Consider the following 22,622-nt stretch of genomic DNA (forward strand, 5'->3'; position numbering starts at 1 on the left):
TTTTGAAAGTATTTCTATTTTTATTATAAACTAATTGAAAAATGCATGTTTCGATTCTGTTATTTTTATTACTGGTTGATTGATTGTTTGATTGATGGTTGTGAAGAATACATAATTGTGCCCGCGTAAATACTCGCACATATATTCGCGAAATATATATGCGTATTTATCACGTACATGGAGGATGGGACTGGCTCTGGATAGTGGGCGTGATCGTGGGCGTGGTCGTGGTGGAGGTCGTGATTGAGTGAGTGTGTTGTGGTGTGTGCGCGCGTGTTTTTGTTTACAACATAGGATTACATATATATTACATACACGAATAATCAATTGCGAACTAAGAACTAAAGGGCAGATCGGGCTGCCACATAGCTAGCCATATGATTTGATGGGTAGGGGGAAATGTAAGGGGGGCAGCCACTGGGACTTGTGAAGAATGGGAGTTGGAACTCATTGATACTCAAATCCCCGCTTAGTTGCGCTTCCGCAGGGCAAGGCGACCGATGGGGCGCTTGGGCTTCGTCTCCTCCTTCTGCTGCTGCTCCGATTCCTCGGCGGCGGCATCCTCCACCGCCTCCACGGGCGTCGCCTTGGCGGGCTTCGACAGCTTGCGACGGCTCACTAAGGGCGGTTAAAGAGATGGTAAGTATTGCATTTAGTTATTTGCCATCCTAACAAAAGGCTGACATTGGGAATAGAGTCATGCCTTCATCAAGATTTTAAAGACTTGTATTCTAATTCAATACAAATGAGAATGTACTATTTCCATGTCTATTCATTGAGGAATGGCTGACCTAATCAGTGGGTAACTTACATGCTGAGTTGCTCTTGTAACCCTTGGCGGGACTGGATGCTGGGGCGGGTGCTGGGGCGGATGCCTGCTCCTCCTGCTCGCCGGAGTTGGACTCGTCGCTCTTCTTGGCCGGCTTGCTGGGACTGGGGGGCTTCTCGGCGCGGTGCTTCTTCGCGTTCGCCTGGCGGCGCTTAAGCGAGTTGAGGAAGTCATCGTTGGAGCGGAACGGCCGGATCACCGGGCCGACCTTCTTGGGCGCCTCCGTGGTGGTGGTGGTGGTGGTGGAGCTGGCAAAGGCCGCCTCTTCGCCATCCTCGCCATGTTCGCCGGCCTCCTCGTCGTACTCCTCGCCCTCGCTGCCGGCATCCGGCTGTGCTGGCGCCGGTGTCGTCGTAGTGGTCACCTTGGCCGCCTTCCCGACCGGACGGCGCAGGGCGGCGATCCTCTTCGCCGGCGACACGGCGGGACCACCCTCCTCCTGGGCGGAAACCACTCCGTAGCACAGGACGCAGACGATAAAGAGCAGGCAGCTATGTGGCAAATCAAAATATATCAATTAATATAAATAAATACATAATAATAGATATAATATATTAATATTATCATATTATGTTAATTATACATGCAAATTTGATTTATTATGTATTCTAATTATTATATTGCTTCTTTTTAAATACAAAACTTTCAAAATTGACAAAAAAAAGTTAATAATTTCATTGCCAAAAGTAGAGTACTTTTTAGTTACTGATATAATTGCCTAATGGTTAGAAAAACAGAAAACAGACTTCCGTATGTTTAAATTATTATTCATAAGTTTTCGTGGAAAATGCAAATGTCTTGGTATAATTAGTCAGTTATAAGTTGTACACGGCTTTAAGAAACATTCGGATATCATTTCAAGCGCCTACTTGTAGCATTGATTAAGCGCTTAAATATTCAAATTTTACATAAATCACTTCTGAATTATTGGCGTAAAATCCAAGTGGGCATTTATACGAACAATGTTTCATTAATTACGAGAATTTACAGGAAAAACTTGATTTTTCCAGATGCTGGTGGAGACTCGTAAAAAACTGCACATACTCGTACATAAATCGAACCAAAACGGATCTATTGGACTGTATTCAGTGATGGAACAGCTTCTGGTGAATCCCCCGAGCAAGGTTGCCCAACCACGCATCTAATCCTCGTGACTTCCAGCTCAAACCTAACTCTTGGACGATCGGACAGGTCTGGTTGGACGGGTTATTCAATACAGAACCTGAAGTCGTAAATATTGTGTACATAAATATGTACCCGCCCCTATATATACAGTGGATATAGGCTAAGAGAAACGTTTTTAATGGCAATTAATTTAACAAGAAACATGAAACATGATAATATATTTAGCAAAATGAAGATTTAAAAAAGAGATTTTCAATCACAGCGCTGCTTCAACATTAAAAATAATGCATCTGAAACCAGCAAGATTAATTGTTATATGTATCTACTCTGTTTAGATTTATTAAAATAGAACCTCTTCACACCTCTTATAATATAAAATAGGAACAGCATATGGGCAGTCAACAGCTTTTAAAGGTCATTAAAAGTGGGAATTGAACAGACCTCACTATTTATCAGAATTTAAACTAAAAGTAGTCGCCTTTTGAATGCCAATCTGTTTCCTGTAAGATTTGCTATATTTTTTTTTTGTATATTTTATGTCGCTTACCGACGGAGGACAGTGATGTGCTAACAAATATTAATGTGTAAAGGTCAGGCAAACGGGTTTGTTCACTTTCGATTTCGGAGTGGATATTGATTTCGCCTTAATGCCGAATTCGAATGCGAATGAATGTTGCTCCGTTTCTGTTGTTTTTTCTTTATTTCTTGCTTTAGTTAACTACTTTTTATTCCTCTTTGCCGCTGGCGACTGTGGCGGCGGCTTCAGTGAGTCAAGTCACTTGCTCATATTTTATGCAAAACAAAAGACTTAGCCAGCGAACTCGTTTTGAAATTCTTTCCTAGGCAACGCTAAAGTCGAGTGCTTTCTGGTTGTTGTTGTTGCTCGAGAGGGGGTGGCCAGGAGGGTGGCTGCGGAGGGCGTTGCGGTGGGTGAGTGGCCAAAGGAAACAGGTGCTTATGCAAAAGGCAGTCAACAGCACCGAGTGGGAAACCAGTTGGCAGCCAGCACCACGCCAGAATATATTTAAGTGCGCGCTCACACTGCAGTTGGCTAATAACGGTAAAATGTGCAAGCCAAGTTTTATTTTTAGCCAACACACAGCACCGTTGTTCATTTGAATTATTTGTATTCGATTATTGTATTGCTCTTTTACTTTGCAGTCGAGCATGCTGCATTTCACCCATTGGGATTTATTTGCTTATGGGGTCAGCTGATTGGACGGCTTTGCATGTGGATATATGGAGATATGTGGCTGTAGATATCGCTATGGATGTGGATGTGAATGTGGCTATGGATGGCCCAGTTAAGCGCCAATTATGCAACTGGCAAAGGTGAAAGGCGTGGGCCCAACTTGTGGGTGCGTGCCTGGCATCTCCAACATCCCAGCGACTCCAAACTTTAGTTGTGCCCAGAGGGCGTGCCCAGAAATATTTTTCAAGGGGGTGGGGCCCCCGATTTTCTCCTTAGTAAAAGATCTTGCATTTTTAATCGCTCACGTTTCGTATACAACATAACTACAAGCTTTTATTTACTGAAAATGGTTTACTTTGTTGGTTATAACTTACGTATTATTTGAAATACAGCTTATTTTTTACAGTGACTAATTAAATTTCAGCAGAAGCTTCGCAGCAGAATGTTTTTTTCCTATTCTTTTTTACATATATTTTAAGCCGCAACTTCTTTTGTTAATTTTTTCCAAATATTTATTATAACAGCCTATGAGGGCATGACATTTGGCTAGGTACTGGGCTTGAGCATCTCGCAACCGGTTCCCCATCGGTTTGGCCAACGGGAACAATGGCAGGCCGCAGACGATGCCAGTCCACACCCACAACCATGCCGCTGGGTGGACAGGTAGATGGGTAGGCACATGGATACAGATACGGAGGTTCACCGGTAGACGGGCACATTTCTAGCCGTGGGCTTGTTTGTAAACCGTCTTTAGTGCCATCCGCCAGCCGGTTATATAAGCCGTCATTAGTTGCGAATTTATTATAAGCATCGCGTTGGCGAGAATTTCGTGGATCAGGCGGAACCACTTATTTAATGCAGCCTCATCATCAGCATCATTATCATCCTCTTTTAAAGAGCTTGGTCAACAAATTGGTTTGACTCTTCATTTATTTCATTTCATTTCGCTTTTATTTGGTTTTGTTTTGTTTTCTTTCCTTTTGTTTTCTTTTCTTTTTGCACTGGCTTATGCTACCTATTTTTTTGTCTTTTGGTTCGACTTAATGGATTGACGTCATTTTGCCTACGGCGGATATGAAAGAACTTCCACAGTTAAAAGCAATTTATGCAACATAAAAACCATTGTTTGTCTTCAAACTTTGAGAAGCGGAAGTTGCTTTGTTTGAATTATGCATTCCGGTTTCTCGTAGATAAAGATACTATAAACTGAAACTTAAAGGAGACTCATTTGAATATTGTATAGACTAAAAATGTTTAGATCTAAAAAACTATTTAAATAGTTAACTTTTATCACTTAATGTAATTGCACTTAAGCTAACTTTTAAAATACTTCCTTGTGAAGCAATTCTACTAAATCTAAATGTAAAGAAACCATTTTCAAGACCAAACTTTTAGAGTTCTCGAAAGTGTTCATCTTGAGCTGGACTCGAAGTTTCCAATCGAAATGAGACACCTGCCCCAGTTAATCCATGCACGTTTTCTAATTGCCCTAAAGCCCTCATTACGCGTCCAATCCCCGCATGCACCTTTGCCCCTGGTCCCCTGGCCCCCCTGATCAGCTAGCCCCTGTGGGCCATATGTGTAGCCACTTATTACAGGCGAAACGTGCACATTCGACACCGAATCGGATTCAAATTCGAATTCAATTTGATTGTAACTGCTTTTATTGCTGCCGCGTTGGATCAAGTTGAAGTCAGCAAGCCAGTTAAATTGGATGGAGTGGGGTTGGCTTGGTGAGTTGTTCGAAATTAAGGCGAAAAGAGCCGAGTGGCTTAAGGCAAGTGGGTTCAATAACGGTGCATTGTGTCGTTGTTAGTTGGCCAAGTACGTGTTTTGGTTGCTTTGCGACGTGTTTTTACACTACTGCTGGCTGCATGCCAAATCGATCGAGTTCGCTGCCTAAGTCTTTTGATTTGGCCCAGAGTGGTGTTTACGTTTTTTGTCTCGCATTGAATTCGCTTTGGCCTATGAAGTGCAGCATATATTACTGACACACACTGCCAATTTGCGACTTAAAAGTCCTTGAATCTTGAATGTTGAATGTTGAATCTTGAAGGCATCGCCGTGTATTTTCTCGTATTTATTTTAATTGTATTGCATAATACGCATGAAGGGGAAATGGAACGGAAAATCCTGATTTAGCCGTCTGCCTGGCGCCTCCATCTACCTCCTCACCATTTCTATCTCGATCACGATCTGGAGTGATTAATTCCAAGCATACAACGCAGCGATTATATGTATATATGTGTATACGTATATACATGTATGTTACACACACCCGATTCGAGTGGTGTTGCATTTATGCGACGATAAATGCATGCAGATATGCGGTCTGTCTGTCAGCTCGCATTAAAAATGCAACCGTTAATTTATAAGACAACCGCAGTAATTAATCCAATATACTTAATTTGCTGCAGCCGTAAAAAGTCCAGGAAAGTGGTGATCTGGCAGGCGACTGGGGCGCGGTGCACATGCAGTTCAGAAAGAGGAGCCACTTCAGCTGGCGACCTTGAAACATGGATCAGTCCCCCGCCGCGATCACCATTTTCGAGCCGAAGCTTTAACTTTTGCCATTTCTTTGCCGGCAAAATGCCAGCCTCACATCCCGTGACAACTTCATCAGCTTCAGCACATCATCATCATCACGATGGTGATAATGGTGATCATCGTTATGACCAAACTTTGGCATTTTAGCCACAGCCATGGAGCTCGGTTCAGTTCCAGTTTGGAGCCACGGCGTGTTAAAGTTCAAATTGGCATTAATACGAGCTTACACCTGCATGTGTTCGTGCCCCATAAAGGTTGCACGTCAACGTGCAACATGCAACCGAGGCGATTGCCAATTCGCTTCGTCGGTTGGCAACTAAGTTGAAATTTCGAAAATTTAAATATGCCAGAGAAATTTTAGAAGTTTTACTGGGTATGCAAATTCAGCTCAAAGTGGCTCGACTAAAATATCCCTAATATTTTTTAATTTATCAATTTAATTTTTTAATTCTAATAATCCAAATAATGCCCTGTTTACTTTTAAATCAATCACTTAAAAAAAATATTATCGCTCCTCGTCGGTCACGTTATAATATTTTCAAAAAATATACAATAATGGGTTCAATATTTATGGATCACTCACATGTTGAAGTACTTCATTTTGTCTTGATGTGTGTGCTTGTGCGTGTTTTTCAATGCTTGGGCTTTGGACCAACAAGAAAAAGAACTCGAAACGCGCGCGTCTTAAACTTAAACTAGAAAAAAAACACTTTTGTATTTATGTATATTTGATTATCTTATTTGTGAGGGGGGCGAGGGTCTCGGTTTCTCTGCTAGTGAGCGGTACTGACTGGCCACGATCACGATCGACTTCTAGAGGCAGACTGAACGTTACTTATGCCGTGTGCACACAGTTAACCTACGGCCATCCAATATTTTGTGGCAGCGACGGAGACTTCGACGGCGGCAGCGGCTGCGCAACAGGTTCAGACCGCCCTAGCCAAGCCGCCTGCACCTCCAACCCGTGGCCACCGCCTCCTCCTCCTCCTCCTCCTCCGCCAGCGACTTCGCCCCTCAACTTCCATCGCCGCCTGCGCTCAAAGCTCTGCTTTTGCACGGCAAAAAAATTTGGTGCGAAACTGTTGATTCTGGCCCCACTTTAGTCTATGGTTGTATCAAGCAAGGCACGCGAAATTTTCAGGACTTTTAATTTTTTGCATATGGTTTATACTAAGCTGTACCACTTTAAAGTTCACTGCTTAGTTCAATTCACCTTAATCCGCATTTGTATGAGATTACTAATGTGAATTCTTCCGGACTTCTTAGTCAATCGTATACAAGAATTCATTACCTTAACAAAAAATTTGACTTAAAATAATGTGTTAAATATATGTATGTATTCATGTTAGGGAACAATTTGTATTAATATATATAGATATTATGGGACCACAAATAATTTAGGAACTGATTACAGACTTATAAAGTTTTCTCACCACGCTTTTTTGTAGATGTAAGCAGAAGACATCTTTAATAATTTGTAATTAATTTATGCCGACTTATTTCAAATATTCCATGAATGGTTCCACTGACAAAGAAAATACCCATGCCTCTTTGATGACATCATTGACAATGCTTACAATACGCGTAGAATTTAAGATTATTCAACCGCCAAACTGATATTAAAAATGTAAATCCTGATTTTTTCGCCGAGTGCCCAAGCGCCTCGACGGTCGATCTATGCTGGCAGGAGCACTTCTGGTTTTTCGGAGCCAATTTGTCACGGGCCTGGGCTCTGGTTATGACAGGTTTTTCGAACCCAATCCACTCCAATCCCAGCCAAGTTAAGTTAAGTCAAGCCAATCCAATCCGAGCTGATCTGCGTTGAGTTGAGCGGAGTGGAGTGGAGTGGAGTGCAGTGGAGTGGAGCCGACTCAACATTCGCAATTTGTATATTTTATTAATTAATTTATTGATTTTAAGCCAATTGTTGTTTTGGCTCTTGGCCGATCTGGTAAATCCCGATCGAGCTACCCATCCCCCGATCCCCGAAAGCAGCCGCCCCGTTGCCCAAAAACACAGGGCACATCTGTACCCCATGTAAATCTCTTAGTTCGCGTTAAAAATCAGCCAATGAAACACACAAAAATCAAGTAAGTGAGCAGACCAGTTAGTTATCAACGAAATGCAAATACTCTAGAAAATGTAATGTGTTTGTTGCACACTGAAACAAATAAACATTGATTTTTTGTCATACGTCAAATGAACTGCTCATTATTTGAAGTGTAACTTTAAATGCAAGATAATATTTTATGGATATGCAAAGCTTTAAAGAATCTCAATTCTATGGCCACCAAATACAACCGAAATTCATCTACAAGTCTGGGGGCCCTGAACCAATTTAAGGTATGGAATGGCACCAAATTAAAAAGCCGTAAAAGCTGATAAAGCCAGAAATATTTATGCATATTTGGTGGGTTCGTCGCGGCCTTGAACTGATTGATCAGGGGTGGAGCAGAGGACAGGTACCGGGCGGGGACTGAAGGGTGATGGCTACATATGTTTAATGGGTGACAAAGCTGATGGGCGCTAATTAATCTTCCACACCCATCCATCCATCCATCCATCCAATCAGCTAACGATCGCTTTGAACTCTTGCAGATGTTCTGCGGCCAGGTGTTGATTTTTTGGCGGCACTTCGCTCGGTGGGACATACCAATTAAGCTGCAAGATCCGAGCTCCTAGCTCTGAAGCCGTCTGGCCAACTCACCTTGAACTACAAAATGTCAGCCAAAATGGCAAAATAAATGTTATAAAATATGAGCGAGATAAACATACATATACGGTTGATATGCCAGATACAACGCAATGCTGCATAGCATAAACCAGAAAGTTGTTAAAAAAAAAAAAATATTGATAAAAAATACGCAATGGGACAAATGCCGCCATTTCCATCCCAGTTCCATTAAGATCCAATCCAAATGCAAATAGCCATGCAAATGGAGCTATCAGCGGCTCGATGATTCCGGCATATTTCCATGCCCATCACGTATGTATTTAGAGATTCGAATTTAGCTACGGATACAGATGCGAACCCAAAATAAAGGCAGTTTTATGCAAGTTTTCATAAACCAAATAACTTTAGTTTGCATTTGATCAGACTTTTCGTTCGGTCTTAAAGTACATATTACAAAATGATTTTATTTTCATTTATTGCTTCCGATTCCTGTGGATTTTTCCGTACTCTCTAAGGCAGTAGAACAGTCTCATCGTTGGATCTTATTCTTGGCTGCTCCAGAATATCTATGATATAGGGGGCGACAAATATACATATGTGGGGATAACCGAACCAAACCATAATAGAAAAAAAACATAGATGAACAGAAACAAAATGAATACTGATTTTATACACATTATAGTTTTATTTTCTTGACGCTTGCAATTCCATTTGGATGCCAGTCGATTTGAAGATTGGAGGACAAATGCAATTACAAACGTGGTTAAACTAGAGAGTACAATTAAACATAAACGTAATACGAATGATCATCATAATAATAGTGCAAATAAAATACAAAGTAAAAATGAAAGCAGCGCTTCGATTTCCAAATCAAAGTTCGAACTATACGGCGATCGATAGACGATTAGCGATGAACAATAACCGACTACCGATGTTCGATGAAGGCCCATCAACTCCGAAATATCGTTATTATCGTTACTTTTAAATGCAATCTGCTGGCGCCTCTCACTCTGTACACGCTGTAAAACAAACTACTACTACTACTACTACTCAAATTACAAAACTCAAAACGGGTTCGAAATCATAAGTAAAATCAACATTAATGGAATACAAATCATACAAATTGTAGAGTGCTAAGCTGCTACCATTTCTGTTGTCGAACGCTAGATGGATGGCGCCATCGAACAATGATATAAATAAATAATTTGCTTAGCTTACAACTAGAACATATTGGATATTTAATACTTATACGTAGCCTTTTACACACAACTCGGTGTCGCTTCTTTCGTTTTGTATAGTTAGGTGTACTTTACTTTACTTCATATTACTTTAGTTTAGTTTACTTTCGATTCATGTTTCGCTCTGTCCATGGCTAGAAACCCTACATTCCGTTTCGTTTCCATTTCTGCTTCCTATCGGTTGCATAACATTTCTGAGTTTTAATTTCTTTTGCCTCAAAGGCAAAATGCTTAAAAAAAATTCAAATGATCATCGTAGACCAATTTGGATCGGAACCGGAAACTGAAACAGGACAGTATATTTAGTTGCCTTCGCGTTTCTATTTAAGTAACTGATTGATACTAGCTTTTATCAATATCGCGCGATTAGTTTCATCTAATACACGTAAAACTACATTATTTATGTAAAAAAAAAGTGCTCATTAAATGGAATACAAGCTAAGGCTTTGTAAAGTGGCTTTAACTTAGTTCTGGTTTCTTGGTCGACTGCTCGATTCGTTTGCTGTTAGCTGGCATGTGGCTTACAGGATATGCTCTCGAATGTATTGTATAGCTCTGTTTCTGTTTACAACTACGAACAACGTTTGGCCAATCGGATTCGCTACACAACAATAACAAGTATGTTTATATATATGTATAAAAAGAGTTCTTACAAGGCATCAATGTGTAGGGAAAGGCGAGATGATGGAGGAAACAACTGCTTTGAACTTCATCTCTCTTTCTGCGACATAAATTCACTTAACTAAGTACAGCTTTCATCGTTGTGCTGGGCGCGCTGACAGAATACAATAGCCGTACAATACCATACGTATTTATATTTGTATATATTGATATAGTATATAAAGTACAACGATGCGAAAAATCCATGGTTCATCTGACCCGCTTGACGTTGCCACGTTTGCTATAGGTATTCTCACCATCCAGTTTGATGTTAGGTAAGCGTTAAACGAGTTGCATTGGCTTTACATGTTCTTTAAGATACAGTTTTAGTTTTAGTATTAGGTTTAGTTGTAGTTTAGTTTTAGTTTAGTTTAGCTTGTAAATTACTCAAAAAATATTTGTAGATTACTTTAGCATGTATGTTTAGAGCGTATATTTAAGATAGTAGTTGCAGTTGCCATTCAAGTTGCAGTTGCAACTCTCTCTTTCTCTCTTTCTTTTTCTCTCTATATCAGTATCAATTTGCATAGCGCTAGTTTCGTTGGGGCTGGAGAGTCGCGACTCCCGGCTCCAGCTGCATTGCCACGCCTGTGATCTGGCATCTGGGATCTGGGATCGCATCGGATCGGATCGTTTGGCGTTCATTTAAGCGATGAATTGGCTGGCAGCGTGGCGGAGCGTTGGACATTTACCGCATACGGCTTGTAGGAGGAGCGCGTCGATTGGCTGCCAATTCGGATCAGGCGATGAATGAATAGTGATGAGGTTGGATGATATGAATGATCATGATGGTGGTTAGCAGCGACAGTGGGAGGGAGAGAGAGAAAGATAAATACCAGTCGAGATTAGAGACACACAATACAGATATGGGGAAACACAAAAGCCTTGGGATTCACACAATTTAGATCAGTTAGTGGGATTTGTTTAGGATTCGGAAACACTCTGACTGCTGCTGACTCCCTGGCAACGTCAAGGGTCTCGGCCCTGGTCCTGGGCCAGGGTGTGGATCTGGTTCTGGTTTACCTGGGCGATATCTTGCTGCCATCGGTGCTGTTGTTGTTGGACGAGTTGGCCTTGTATCCACTCTTTTGGATACGCTTCAGCAGGCGCGCCACCCACAGCGACTGGTCCTCGGGCGTGGCGGCCAGCAGCAGCATGTCGCGGGCGCTGCGCGGATCGTGATTCAGCTTGCAGGGCGCCAGCGGGTCGTGCTTGTCCACATGCTCCTTGTGTATCTTGTTGCGGCATCTGGAAGTATACAATGCATTATCAGCACAAAATGGTAAACAGAAGCAATCCAATTCGATAAGTAGTGGTGTTACTGACCTCTTGCATTCGTAAGCCGCCGGCGGCTTGAACATGTGCCACAAAGGCTTCGGGCACACCTCACAGGCCGTGGGCATGTGGTAGGTGATGTGGACGAACTCGTGACCTATCCAGATGAAATGGGTTTAGTGTTATTGTGTCCAATGAAGTGTCATTGTCCCGAAAACGTTTCAGCTTACCTTTGTGGACAATGGTGCCCGGGCGCTCCTCGTTGCTATTACCGTGCAGCACGCTCACATCCAACTGGCTCTGCTCATCGGGACGGTGGGAGGCGCCCTCGCCGGCGTACAGCAGCTGGAAGATGCGTGGAATCTCTTTGGCATCGGCGCGTATGACATCGCCCTGGGTGACGCTACGAACGTGGTACACCTTGCTGCAGGTTTCAAGAAAACAATAATGAAATACATATCATTTAAAACTATTCAGCACACGCACCTCAGGTCCAGGATGAGCACGGCATCCGTGGTATTGTGCTTGTCAATGTCCGAGTTGTAGAAGATAATCTTGCGCGACGACACAATTACGTACTGCCGCTTCCAGCCGTGGCCACGTCGCCGGTTCTGCTTGTTGGGCACACTCAGCCAGCCCTCGAAGACCGAGTCCTGTGTGAGGGAGAGCAGAGAGGAGTGCTAGAGAGGTCCGGGAGGAGTGGGGGAGCGTGTGTGTGGTGTGAGTACTGTGTGAGTGTTCTATGTGGCTGCTGGACACTGGCAATGATGCTCACCTGGCTATCCTCGGGATCGTTGTCCGCCGAGGAGAGCGACGCCGTCTCGTTGAGCTTGCTCTGCAGGTGCTCGATCTCGGTGGCCTTGCAGTCGATCTCCATGACCATCTTCTGCTTGAGCTGCTGCTCCTCGGCGCACAGCTGCTGCAGGTCCTGGTGCTTGAGCAGCAACTGGTTGAACTTGTCCCGCTCCTGCGATAGCTCCTGCTGCAGTCGACGCATCTCCTTCTCCTTCTTGCGCAGCTCGGCGGTGGAGCGCGCCTTGTTCTTTTGTTCTGCGGGATAGAGATTTAAAAACGGATTAGCGAAGGCAGGCAGAGTGTGCGAATGTAACTTACTGGCCTGGTCGGAGTCGCGACGGTTCATCACCTCAGCCAACTTGTTCACTGCAACCTGCTTGAGAAGGACTTCGTTCTTGCACTTATCCACCAGCTTGGTGATCTCTTCGTCCTTGCTGCTCCTCATAAGCGTGAGTTCCTCTTGCTGCTTCTTGTGCTGCTGGACAAGATCCTCGTACTCGGCTCCCTTCTGGCCCAGCTTCTTGTGCAGTTCGTTCTCGGCCTCCTTGAGTGTGGCCAAGGCCGCCTCCTTGGCGTTGATCTCGTTGCGGTGCTTCATGACGAAGTCCTTCAGTTCTAGCTCCTTGATAGTTTTCTCCTTTTCGAGATCCGCCACCGTCTCTTCGGCAATGGAGCGAGCCAAAGCCTCTGAGTCTGCGCGGGCAACAGCCACCTGCACCTGGTGCTTAAGTGAGACCCGTTCCTCTTCAAGATCCTCGATCTTCGCCAGCCGCTCAGCGCTCTCTTCGCGATTCTCGTTTGCCTGTGTTTTGTATAGCCGCGAGAAGCACTGCTCCGCCTCCAGTTGGGCCTGAAGCTCACGGTTATTGGCCAGCGCCTCGTGGTGGGTGCTCTTTAGCTGGGTTAGGTCCTCTTCGAAGCGTCGCTTTGCCTCGCGCTGGGTAGACAGTTCCTTCTGTAGCTGGTTTTCGCGGGATCGTAGGTGTGCCACCTCAGAGCTGTGCAGACTGAGTTCTGAGAGCAAGGCATTGCGCTTGCTGTGCTCTTGGTCGAGCTGCGACTGAAGGGCGGCCACCTTCTCCGACTCCTGCCGGCACTCGCCTTCTAGCTTCTGGAGGCGTAGTTGGATTTGGCGATAGTCCACGGACAGCATGCTCAGCTGACGCTCTTTTTCCTGAGAATGCTGGTCGGCCTTGATGCGAGCGGACTTCTCCTCGTTGAGCTTGGACTGCAGTGCCTTTACCTCCTGCAGATTGGCCTCCTCGCGGGAGACGAGGCGCGACTTCTCGGTCTCTTGGTGGGCCTTGACCTCCTGCTGGTAGCGACCCTGGGCCGCCTTCAGTTCGAAGTCGAGGCCGGCATGCGCCTTCTCCAAATCGCTGATCTTCTCAAGCAGCGCCCGGTTGTCCTCTTGGGCCTTTTGTTCGCGACTCATAGTACGTTCGATGTCGTTGATTAGCGTCTGCATCTTGTTCTCGGCCTCCTTATGCATCTCCTTGAGCTGCGATCGCAGATTCTTCTCCTGCACCACAAGCGCCTGCAGCTCGGCATTCTCCTGGCCCAGCTCCTCCTTATGCTTTTGGAGCGTGTCAATCATGTCAACCATGTCGCGCACCTTCTCCTCCTGCGACTTGACCGTGAAGTCCAGCTCGGCATTGTGCTTCTTCAGCTTTTGAGTGTGCTCCGTCTCGGTTTTGTAGCTCTGCTCCATCTCAAGCAGCTGCTTTTCCAGTGAGACCACCTTGTCGTTGATGTTGAGGTCGCGGGCCCGCGTCTTTTGCTCGTTTTCCAGATTGCGCTGCGTCTCCACGAGCAGTGCCTCTGTCTTCTTGCGCAGCTCGATCTCCTGCTCCACCTTCTGCATGGCCACCTTGTAGTTGTGCTGGCGCAATGCCAGATCCTTCTCGTACTCGGAGGCAATCCTCTGCAGCTCCGCCTCGCGCTTTGTTATCAGCTCTATCTGCTGCCGCAGGCCAGCGTCCTGCTGCTCCAAAGCTTCCGACCGGCCGCGCTCCCGCTCGAGCAGCGCCTCCAGGCGTTTCAGCTCGTTGGAGTTCGACGGACGATGGCGGTGATTGTGCCCGTGGCCGTGATTATTGCTGGCCGCCCCGCTATTTGTCACATTGGCCTCCTTGGACTCCGCATCCACGGTGTCGCTAGACAGCAGCTGATAGTCGCCCGTGTACGTGAAGCCGATGAAGGGCAGGTGGTTGCCATCGAAGCCCTTGGGTACGGGAAACACTTCCTCCGGTTTCTCGTCCCGCTCAATGTCCTCGAAATTCCGCGTATCATCGTCGGAGGAGAGCTCGGGCACCACAGGCGGCACACTCTCACGAATGTTGTCAAACGACCAGGTGTCATTCCGGAAAAACGGATGCGCCTTGATGTCCTCGATGCCGTAGCGCCCCAAACGTTGCGTTCGGTCCGTGAGAAAGGCGCGGATCAGGGCCTTGGCCTGTTCGCTAATCTCCACCTCGGGTGGAAAGCTGAGCGAGTTCTTGTGGTCCATGATCTTGCCGTAGGTGCCCACCAGCGAGTCTGCGTAGAAGGGAGTCTCGCCGAACAGCATCTCGTAGAGGAAGATGCCCACCGACCACCAGTCGCACTCCCGTCCGTACTCGTTGTCCACGCCCTGCGACTGCAGCACCTCCGGGCTGATGTAGTCCGGCGTGCCCACCGCATTGCTGGACACCACCTGACCGTTGGCGCCCATTCGCATACAGGTGCCAAAGTCGGCCAGTTTCAAGTGGCCATAACTGTCGAGGAGCATGTTGTCCGGCTTTACGTCTCGATGCACGAATCCCATGTTGTGAATGGTGTCCAGCGCGAGAACCACCTCCATCGTGTAGAAGATAGCCCACTTCTCCGGGATGTCGTAGTCACCCATCAGCGAGACTATGTCGCCGCCGGGCATGAAGTCCATTACCATGTATAGGTATTTGGCATCCTGTAAAGAAAGATTTTATCATCAATCCAGCGGTTGACTTATATGTTCTTAAAAACTATTAAATAGCTACATAGCTCTTAAAATGTAATCAATACTAATATTAAAGCAATATATTTAAATTAGTGCTTTCCTTTATAAAAAATGAGGTATTTCCAATTTCAGATTGGGCTGAAAATGATTTAATTTATTATTTAGAATGAAATATTACAAAGTAAAATGCAAATTGAAATAGAAACTGAACCACATCGAATACAAATCGATACAAACGAAAGCCCATTAGGTTGTGAAAAGTTGCGAATAGTCATTAGATTCCAAGTCTACTCAATATCTTGATATTAAGATCTTCAAGATCTTCGGGTTGCGGTTCCAACTTCAGCAATTCCTCAATACTATACCGCTGCACGCTTCCTTTTTTAATTTGACGATCTTCCTGCTGATCATCTTTTTGCTGACTTTCCATCTGTTGATTAATATCAATTGCCATTTTCGGAGGTTTACGGGTTGTCCAATTAATAGTCGTTTTATAATGAGTGATATTTCCTTTGCGTTTCTCCGTCTCGAGTTCAGTTGGCAGTGAGCACGATGGTTTGGCCGTGGTGCCAGTAACAACCTTATTCACAAACACCGAAGACACGTCAGTGGTGTTATATATGCCATTGGATTCCTTTAAAGGCAACTCGGTTTTAGCTGGAATATTTTCCTTTTCGGCTTCCATCTTGCCCTTGTGCTTAGCCCGACGCTGTTCGTCCCATTCCTTGGTGGTGGGTATATATCTATTCGCGGTCATCGTGGTTACCGGGGTCACTGTTTTCTTTTCCAGTGTCAAGAGCTTCAGGCGACATTGCTCGTCCCACTCCTTGGCGGTGGGTATAAATCTTTTTTTGGTGGTCACCGTGTCCACCGTGTCCACCGGATCCCCAGCCCCCATCTCTTCGGATTCGTTTTGAGTGCTGATATAGCGGTTGACTGCACGTTTTCTCTGCTCCTGCAGCAATTGCACCTCTTTCTCCTTCGCAATTTCCAAAAGAGCATGCTCGATCCGCTCCTTCTTGGCGGTTCGCAAACGATTCACTTTAATACGATCCTCCAATGAAAATCTTATGGGCGATCGAGACAGATGCACAACCGGCTGGACCTTACCGGCATTCTCCTTGTCTGGATCCGAAGAGAGAACCAAGGGATCCCTCATACGTCTTTGTTCGGCCAATTTCAGGGCTTCCAGAGCCACCTTTCTATCCTGCTCAAGACGCCTTTCCTTAGCAAGCAAAGTCTTAGAAGAAGACGCATATTGGCGAAGGGCTTCGCAAGAGTGTGGATCAACGTTACCCTGAACTTCATTTTCCTTGCCAATAGCTGAATTCTGTTTAAATAGCTTCTGTTTCCTTGACATCTTCTTTCCTTTATTGCGACAAACAATCACATAGTCCGAATCGTCGAACACATCCGCCTGGGCACTGGGAGGAGCTAATAGGGAAAGAAGTTAAAGCATACCAAATAGACTTTCTGAAGAGCTATTAGCTCCCTTACGTTTCTGGTTTCTCTTGGGAATGGTGTTCAATGGCAGCGCCATAGTCGACGACTCATCCTTATCCTGGTCATCGAAAATTTTCTTAATTTGATCCGTATAGATTGCGTCCGTACGTGCAGCATTCGTTTTCTGCGCATCCAGAATCTCCAACTGTTTCTTTATTTTGGTCAAATCCAAAGCTGATTCATCATCGGAACTCTCTTCCTTCTTTAAGCGCGGACTTAGATGCCCAGCGGGATTGCTGGTATTGCCTTCGGAATTCTCTTCATCGTCGTCATCATTGAAATAATTAGGTGGCAACGGCTTCTTTAAGATCTCGAAGAGTGCACGGCTCTTTATCAAATTGTGCATGATTATTGATATTATTATTCAAATATTTCACGGTTGTTGGCTGGTAATATTCGGCAGTTTGGTGAGTTTGTTTGGTAGCAAGGTAAAAGGGATTACGATTTGCTCGAAAGTAAAAAATCAATGCTTTTCAAACTGACTGATAGCAAAAGCATGGGTATGTATGCCTGGCTGGGAAATTTCTTTTCCCTAACAATAAAATATACTAAAGCTAACCTTATAAAATATATCGTATATCGTTGTTTTCTTTTTTAGTAATGTTTTTTTTGTTTTCTTTTTTAATTAAAGTTAAACCACAGCTCACCTGAAAGGCAAAGTGCAGCTGGACGATCCATTCGGAGTTGGCGTGCGCCATGATATGTCGCTCCTCCCAGAAGAACGCGGAGTCCGGACGCTTCATCATCTCGAATTTGGACAGCCGCTTCATGGCGTACACCTGGCTGGAGGACTTGTGCCGCACCAGCTGCACCTCTCCAAAGGCGCCGGCGCCGATGAGTTTGATGAAGTGGAAATCCTCGACGTTCATGCGCAGCTGATTGATCTGCATGGCCAACGGTTTGTCTGCAAAGCAAGAAGAACGATTTTTGATGGATTCGATTCATAGATCGTTGAAAGTTATAGCCACTCACATTTGGCCGCATACTGCTCGATGTTCTTAAGCCGCCTTAGGGATTCGTGGTCACAATCGCTGACCAGCGCCGACACCGTGTCCAGCAGGCAGTCCACATTGCAGATGCTGGTCGGATCGCGCATCTCGCGCTCGAGCGTATTTGCCCTGGGAAAAGGAAATATATGAAGAGAAATAGGAAATTAGAGGTGTTCCAAAATCCGGATTAATCATCTGCGATTCGCACGCTGTTTGCTTTCGGTGAGTGTTTGATTGTTCAACTGTTCTTCCGCCGTTGGTCGTCATGCAAATCGCTCGCATAAACAAACAAAAAGGGAACAAATCAAATAAAATGAAACTGAAAAACGAGCAAGAACTATGAGGGAAAGTGCGCAGATTACTCATGGACGTGTAAACACCACTTTCCGGGTACACCCCACCTACAGCCTACAGCTGCGGTCCAAGTAATGGCATTAATAGGTTTCCACATAGTCTAAATTTAAGAGTTGTTGTTATTCCTGATTCAACGAATTTAAGTGGCCATGAATGGAAAATAAACATATTTAGGTGTTGGTCTCATTATTATAGAAGGGAGTTGAACCATTTAATGGTGGGTGGGCATAGTATTTTCAGAATGTTTTCTGCATTATGCAAATCGGAATAAGTGATTCTGAATTATGTATTGAATAATTCTAATCAATTGGCCAACAGAGTAAATGCTATCACATTGACCGCAACTGTATGCACATTGACAATGTAAACAAAAAACAGAGACAGGGTTTCAGATCTTGGAATTGAAGTGGCTGTGAGTCAGTGGACAAGGGGACACCGAATGCCCCGGAGATTTGTCCCAAACGGGTGGACTTAGCGGCAGACAAATGGGCGGCACATGGCCGGATACAGATGAAGGCGTTATCGCAGTGGAAACACTAGCCTCCATTGATAACCTGGCAAAGTTGGAACTTTGTGGACTCCCAAGTAGAGGAGGAGGATGAGGAGGCCTTGACTTTATCACCCAACGCTGTTGACTCTGATAAAATGGAATATACAATGGAAGGAATGCAGGCCATGTGCAGGCCACTGACAGCAACTTGCAGTTGATACGGCTCACTTAAGCAGTTGGAGTTGCCACGATGATGAGCACCCTGGGCTTCTCTCTCCCTCCGAATGGAACCAGCCACCTCGGGGTGGACATGCATTGGCAACTAGACTTGCGTATATTAGATATCTAGACTAGATATTAACGGCAAATTGGCCAAGAAAAAATCAAGCAGATTGTGAGCTGATATAATAAGAAACTTTATCAAGGTTTCGTAGATTATTAAATGGGTTAAGTAGGAAATCTGTAAGCACTACGATTGAATTGAAATAAATTTAATTCAGGCACAATGGCTTTCATTTATACAAGAGAGCATTTAATATAAGAATTTTCATGAATGAGAAAATATAGTAAAGTAAAAAACGTAGTACTCTAATTTTTTTTATCAGTAAATGCTCAAAAAAAAAACATTGTGTTGTGATTCATTAATCGTTTCATTTTGTATAATTGTTATAAAGCATTGCATATTCAATTTTAAGTGTAAACAAAAAGGTAAAGTTCATTGTATGGAGGCTACTAAGGAAATACGTTAATCATCGAAAATAAAACCAAGCGAATGGAAATATAGAAAAAGAACTGAGTTTCTATACTATACTTGGAAAATGAATTACAACAAATAGGTATTTGCATACGAGATTACTAGACCATGGGAAATGAAATTTCTGTTCGGCAAAGAACAGAACAATGAAATTGGGCTTGGCGGGTGATTGGATAATTGCGAATTTAAAGGTATTTTCTGGGTATTTTCCGGGTAAAAGCTAATCCCTGACCGACTGCCCGCTCCCAGCCCATGTGGGTTGGTCCACAGTAACCAAAATTTATATGCAATTAGCTGGCAGAAAGGCAAATATTTGCACAGCGCCACAAAAATAAAAAAACCTGAGATGTCGGAGGAGGAGACAGTCTGTCAGTGATTGGGAATGGGAATGGAGTTTCGAAGCTGGCTAGACTCAGGCTCAGGCGCAGGCAAACTGCGATGACAGTCGGCGCTAAAAATTGATACTAAAAGGTGTTTGAATTGTTGTGATTTCATCATCGCCACTTACGGCATGACAGAAAAGCCAAAAACAAAACGTTTAAGCAGCGGGTAATAGCAGCACACACACCACAAACACACGCGGCACACACAACACAACAAACACGGCAAGCGCAAAAGCAAACAACTTGGGAAAGTGGAATTTTCAAAAATGCTGCGATGAATTTTCGTTGCCGTTGTTGATTTCGATTTGGCCAAAGCGGCAATGGCAACAACAACATAATTATGAACAACATTATTGACAACAACAACAACAACAATAGAAACAGCAACAGCAATAATAATACATAATAACCAACGACGACGACGACAACATTATCGTCACCTATAGACAATATAATTTTCAACTTAATTTATACAACGTCGCCAAATTCGATCTGCCTCTTTTTTCATAGAGCTTACAAATTGAATGCTTCACATTCGACTCTAGATACAGAGGTAGATCATCTGCATCTGCATCTGCGTTGCAGAATCTCTTCACACCTTATTAATTCTAATTAATTTTTTGCCCAGGCAGCACAAAGGAACTGTTCAGCTTTTATGACCAAATGCGCATTGCAATTGGCCGTTGTTAGTACGCAAATACCTTTTGTGCTTTTGTGCTCTTTGCGCTTATGACTGCTTACAACAGATACCGACTGGATGGGTAATTAAATTTAAGAATTTATATGCATAGTCGAAGCTGCGGAATGGCTAGGCAGGTTGAATTTTCGGAATTCGCTACAAGCGAACCAGGACAACTGGGAGCTGGGAGCAGTGAGCTGTATGCTGGGAGCTAGGAGCGTGGAGAGCAACCTACCGTTCCGGCTCGCACGAATGGAGGGCGGCGGGCATTAGCCATGTCCACATGCCCTATACCGTCTACAGTCCAATGGAAGACACCGGCGGGATGCTATCTATCTATCGACTGGGGGTGCTGACTACCTTTTTGGCCCAAAACGATGCAGCCGATGCAACGCGACGACTGCAACTGACAAACGGCGGCATCAGCCACTGTGCGTTCGTTTCAGTTCGCTTTTCGTTTTGGTTTTTGGTTTGGTTACAAATTTTAATGCGAAAATGGCAAATTTATTATAAAGTCGCCCCCCGTTTTGTTCACTCGCTTGTCAATTTGATTGCCGCGCTGTCGCTTTGAACATGAGATATGGAAGGTGTTTGCCAGCGGTGTATTACTTTTTGATTTGTTTTGGCCAGGCCCGTTTGGCTTGCGCTGAATTGTGCTAGCTGCTTAGCTGGCTGCTTGGCCAGTTGAACAAATCACAAATCTGTCTGTACAAATCGCACGTATCTGTGCGATGGCTACTGCCACTTCTACTTCTACCTCTACTTCGACTATTGCAGCTGCTGCTGCTACTTCAGCTGCCATTCAGGTGACAATTAATTGAGTGGATCAGTCGCTTTCGGGCTGCCATCTGGAGCACTCACCGGCGCCTTCGTTCCACATCCATGCTGCGCTGCTTGGTCACAGGTTCTCGTCCAGCTGGCATGCAAATGCAAGATAACAAGCTGATACTGCTGCTCCGGCTACTGCTCCCTGGTGGTCAACTGCTGCTTCTGTGCTGCAACTGAAAGCGAAAAGGTTGAGAGAGTTATCTTCTAGGCACAAATATATATATTTACCTGCCAGGAGTTGGTCGTCTGTCTATGCTGGGAATGCTAATGGTAATGAGGAGGCACGCGTCAAGCGCTAGCTGTTTGCTGTTCTGGCGATGAGGTCACGAGCGTTTCGTTGGATTTCTGGTTAACTGCTGCCACTGAATGCGATTCGAATACGGATAGGGACGGGAATGGGGATGGGAATGGAGATTGGGCACTTGGCACTGGCTTCTTTTGGTGGTGTGCCGCCAATGCCGCCACATGCGGACGCAGTCGAGCACCCGGGCGTTCCCAGGTGCGTTTCCTACACGGCAGACAGGTGTGCTATCAATTCCCGGAAAATGCTACTCGGCTACTCCACTTCCTGTGCAAGTGGAACCGCACTGATCACGATGACCAGGATGCGCAGGTTTGTGGGTAAACAAGGGGACAGGAACTATTGGCCGAGTCCGCTTGGCATGCAACAGTTGTGTCAACACTTGTAGCCAAAAACCTGGCCAAAAAGGCGAATGTTGCGGATGGGGGGTGTTGAAGGTAGGCTTTGTTTCTCGGCTTTTGAGTTGTGTGTTTTTGTGTGCCCCAATCTTGTTGCTTTTTTCTTCCTTTTTTTTTTTGTTAATTCCAGCGATACCTCTCTGCACACACACTCACACAAGCGCACGCACACCAGCGCACTGCGAACGGCGAACGTAGCAAGCGCTACAACAACAATAACAAGGCGCTCCACACACACACGCGCACACACCGATGTGCGTCACACCGACGTGCTGTCCGTCGGCAGCGGGGGAAACGCGCGGGGGGGCGGGACGGGACGGGGGCGGCTGACCGCCCAAATTGCGAATGTCCAGTTTGGGCCGCGGCCAAATCGATCAATTTGGTTTCAATTAGACGCTGCGCGTTGCACTTATTTTATTTCGGCTCGGTGCTGGTAGAGATGGCAATTGTGTTTACATATCGAAGCTGAAGTATCGGAGTGGCTGGCGCCGATGAAAATACCAGAAAATACCAAGGCCAACAGGTGGCGCTTCAACTGGTGCTGGTGTTGCGAAAATATCGATTGCTTGCGTAATCGATAGCACTTTCGTTATTCGATCTTCTAACAAACTACCTCCGTGAACAGTTACAG

At 45.0% G+C, this 22,622-nt stretch overlaps 2 protein-coding genes across 3 annotated transcripts; both read right to left on the reverse strand.

The window, feature by feature from the left end:
• Nucleotides 1-48: 48 nt before the first annotated feature.
• On the reverse strand, nucleotides 49-6,559 carry LOC6549995 (nucleolar protein dao-5). Its single transcript, XM_001977425.3, has 3 exons — nucleotides 6,277-6,559; nucleotides 812-1,320; nucleotides 49-618 (listed from the first exon to the last, which is right to left on the reverse strand). Exons 1-3 carry the CDS (start codon nucleotides 6,291-6,293, stop codon nucleotides 470-472), a joined length of 675 nt encoding a protein of 224 aa, XP_001977461.1. The 5' UTR covers nucleotides 6,294-6,559; the 3' UTR covers nucleotides 49-469.
• A 2,467-nt stretch (nucleotides 6,560-9,026) lies between these two features.
• On the reverse strand, nucleotides 9,027-22,507 carry LOC6549996 (rho-associated protein kinase 1). Of its 2 annotated transcripts, none has more exons than XM_015155340.2 (11): nucleotides 21,521-22,507; nucleotides 21,326-21,465; nucleotides 17,788-17,933; nucleotides 17,463-17,719; nucleotides 12,654-15,282; nucleotides 12,316-12,590; nucleotides 12,027-12,193; nucleotides 11,771-11,964; nucleotides 11,592-11,697; nucleotides 11,289-11,513; nucleotides 9,027-10,991 (listed from the first exon to the last, which is right to left on the reverse strand). In XM_015155340.2, exons 2-11 carry the CDS (start codon nucleotides 21,385-21,387, stop codon nucleotides 10,907-10,909), a joined length of 4,146 nt encoding a protein of 1,381 aa, XP_015010826.1. In that variant the 5' UTR covers nucleotides 21,388-21,465; nucleotides 21,521-22,507; the 3' UTR covers nucleotides 9,027-10,906. The 2 variants fall into 2 exon arrangements, with proteins under 2 accessions (XP_015010826.1, XP_001977462.2); XM_001977426.3 differs by having other exon boundaries at nucleotides 12,027-12,220.
• Nucleotides 22,508-22,622: the final 115 nt, after the last annotated feature.

Source organism: Drosophila erecta, unplaced genomic scaffold, assembly GCF_003286155.1.
Source record: "Drosophila erecta strain 14021-0224.00,06,07 unplaced genomic scaffold, DereRS2 tig00000126-arrow-pilon, whole genome shotgun sequence".
Classification (NCBI taxonomy): domain Eukaryota; kingdom Metazoa; phylum Arthropoda; class Insecta; order Diptera; family Drosophilidae; genus Drosophila; species Drosophila erecta.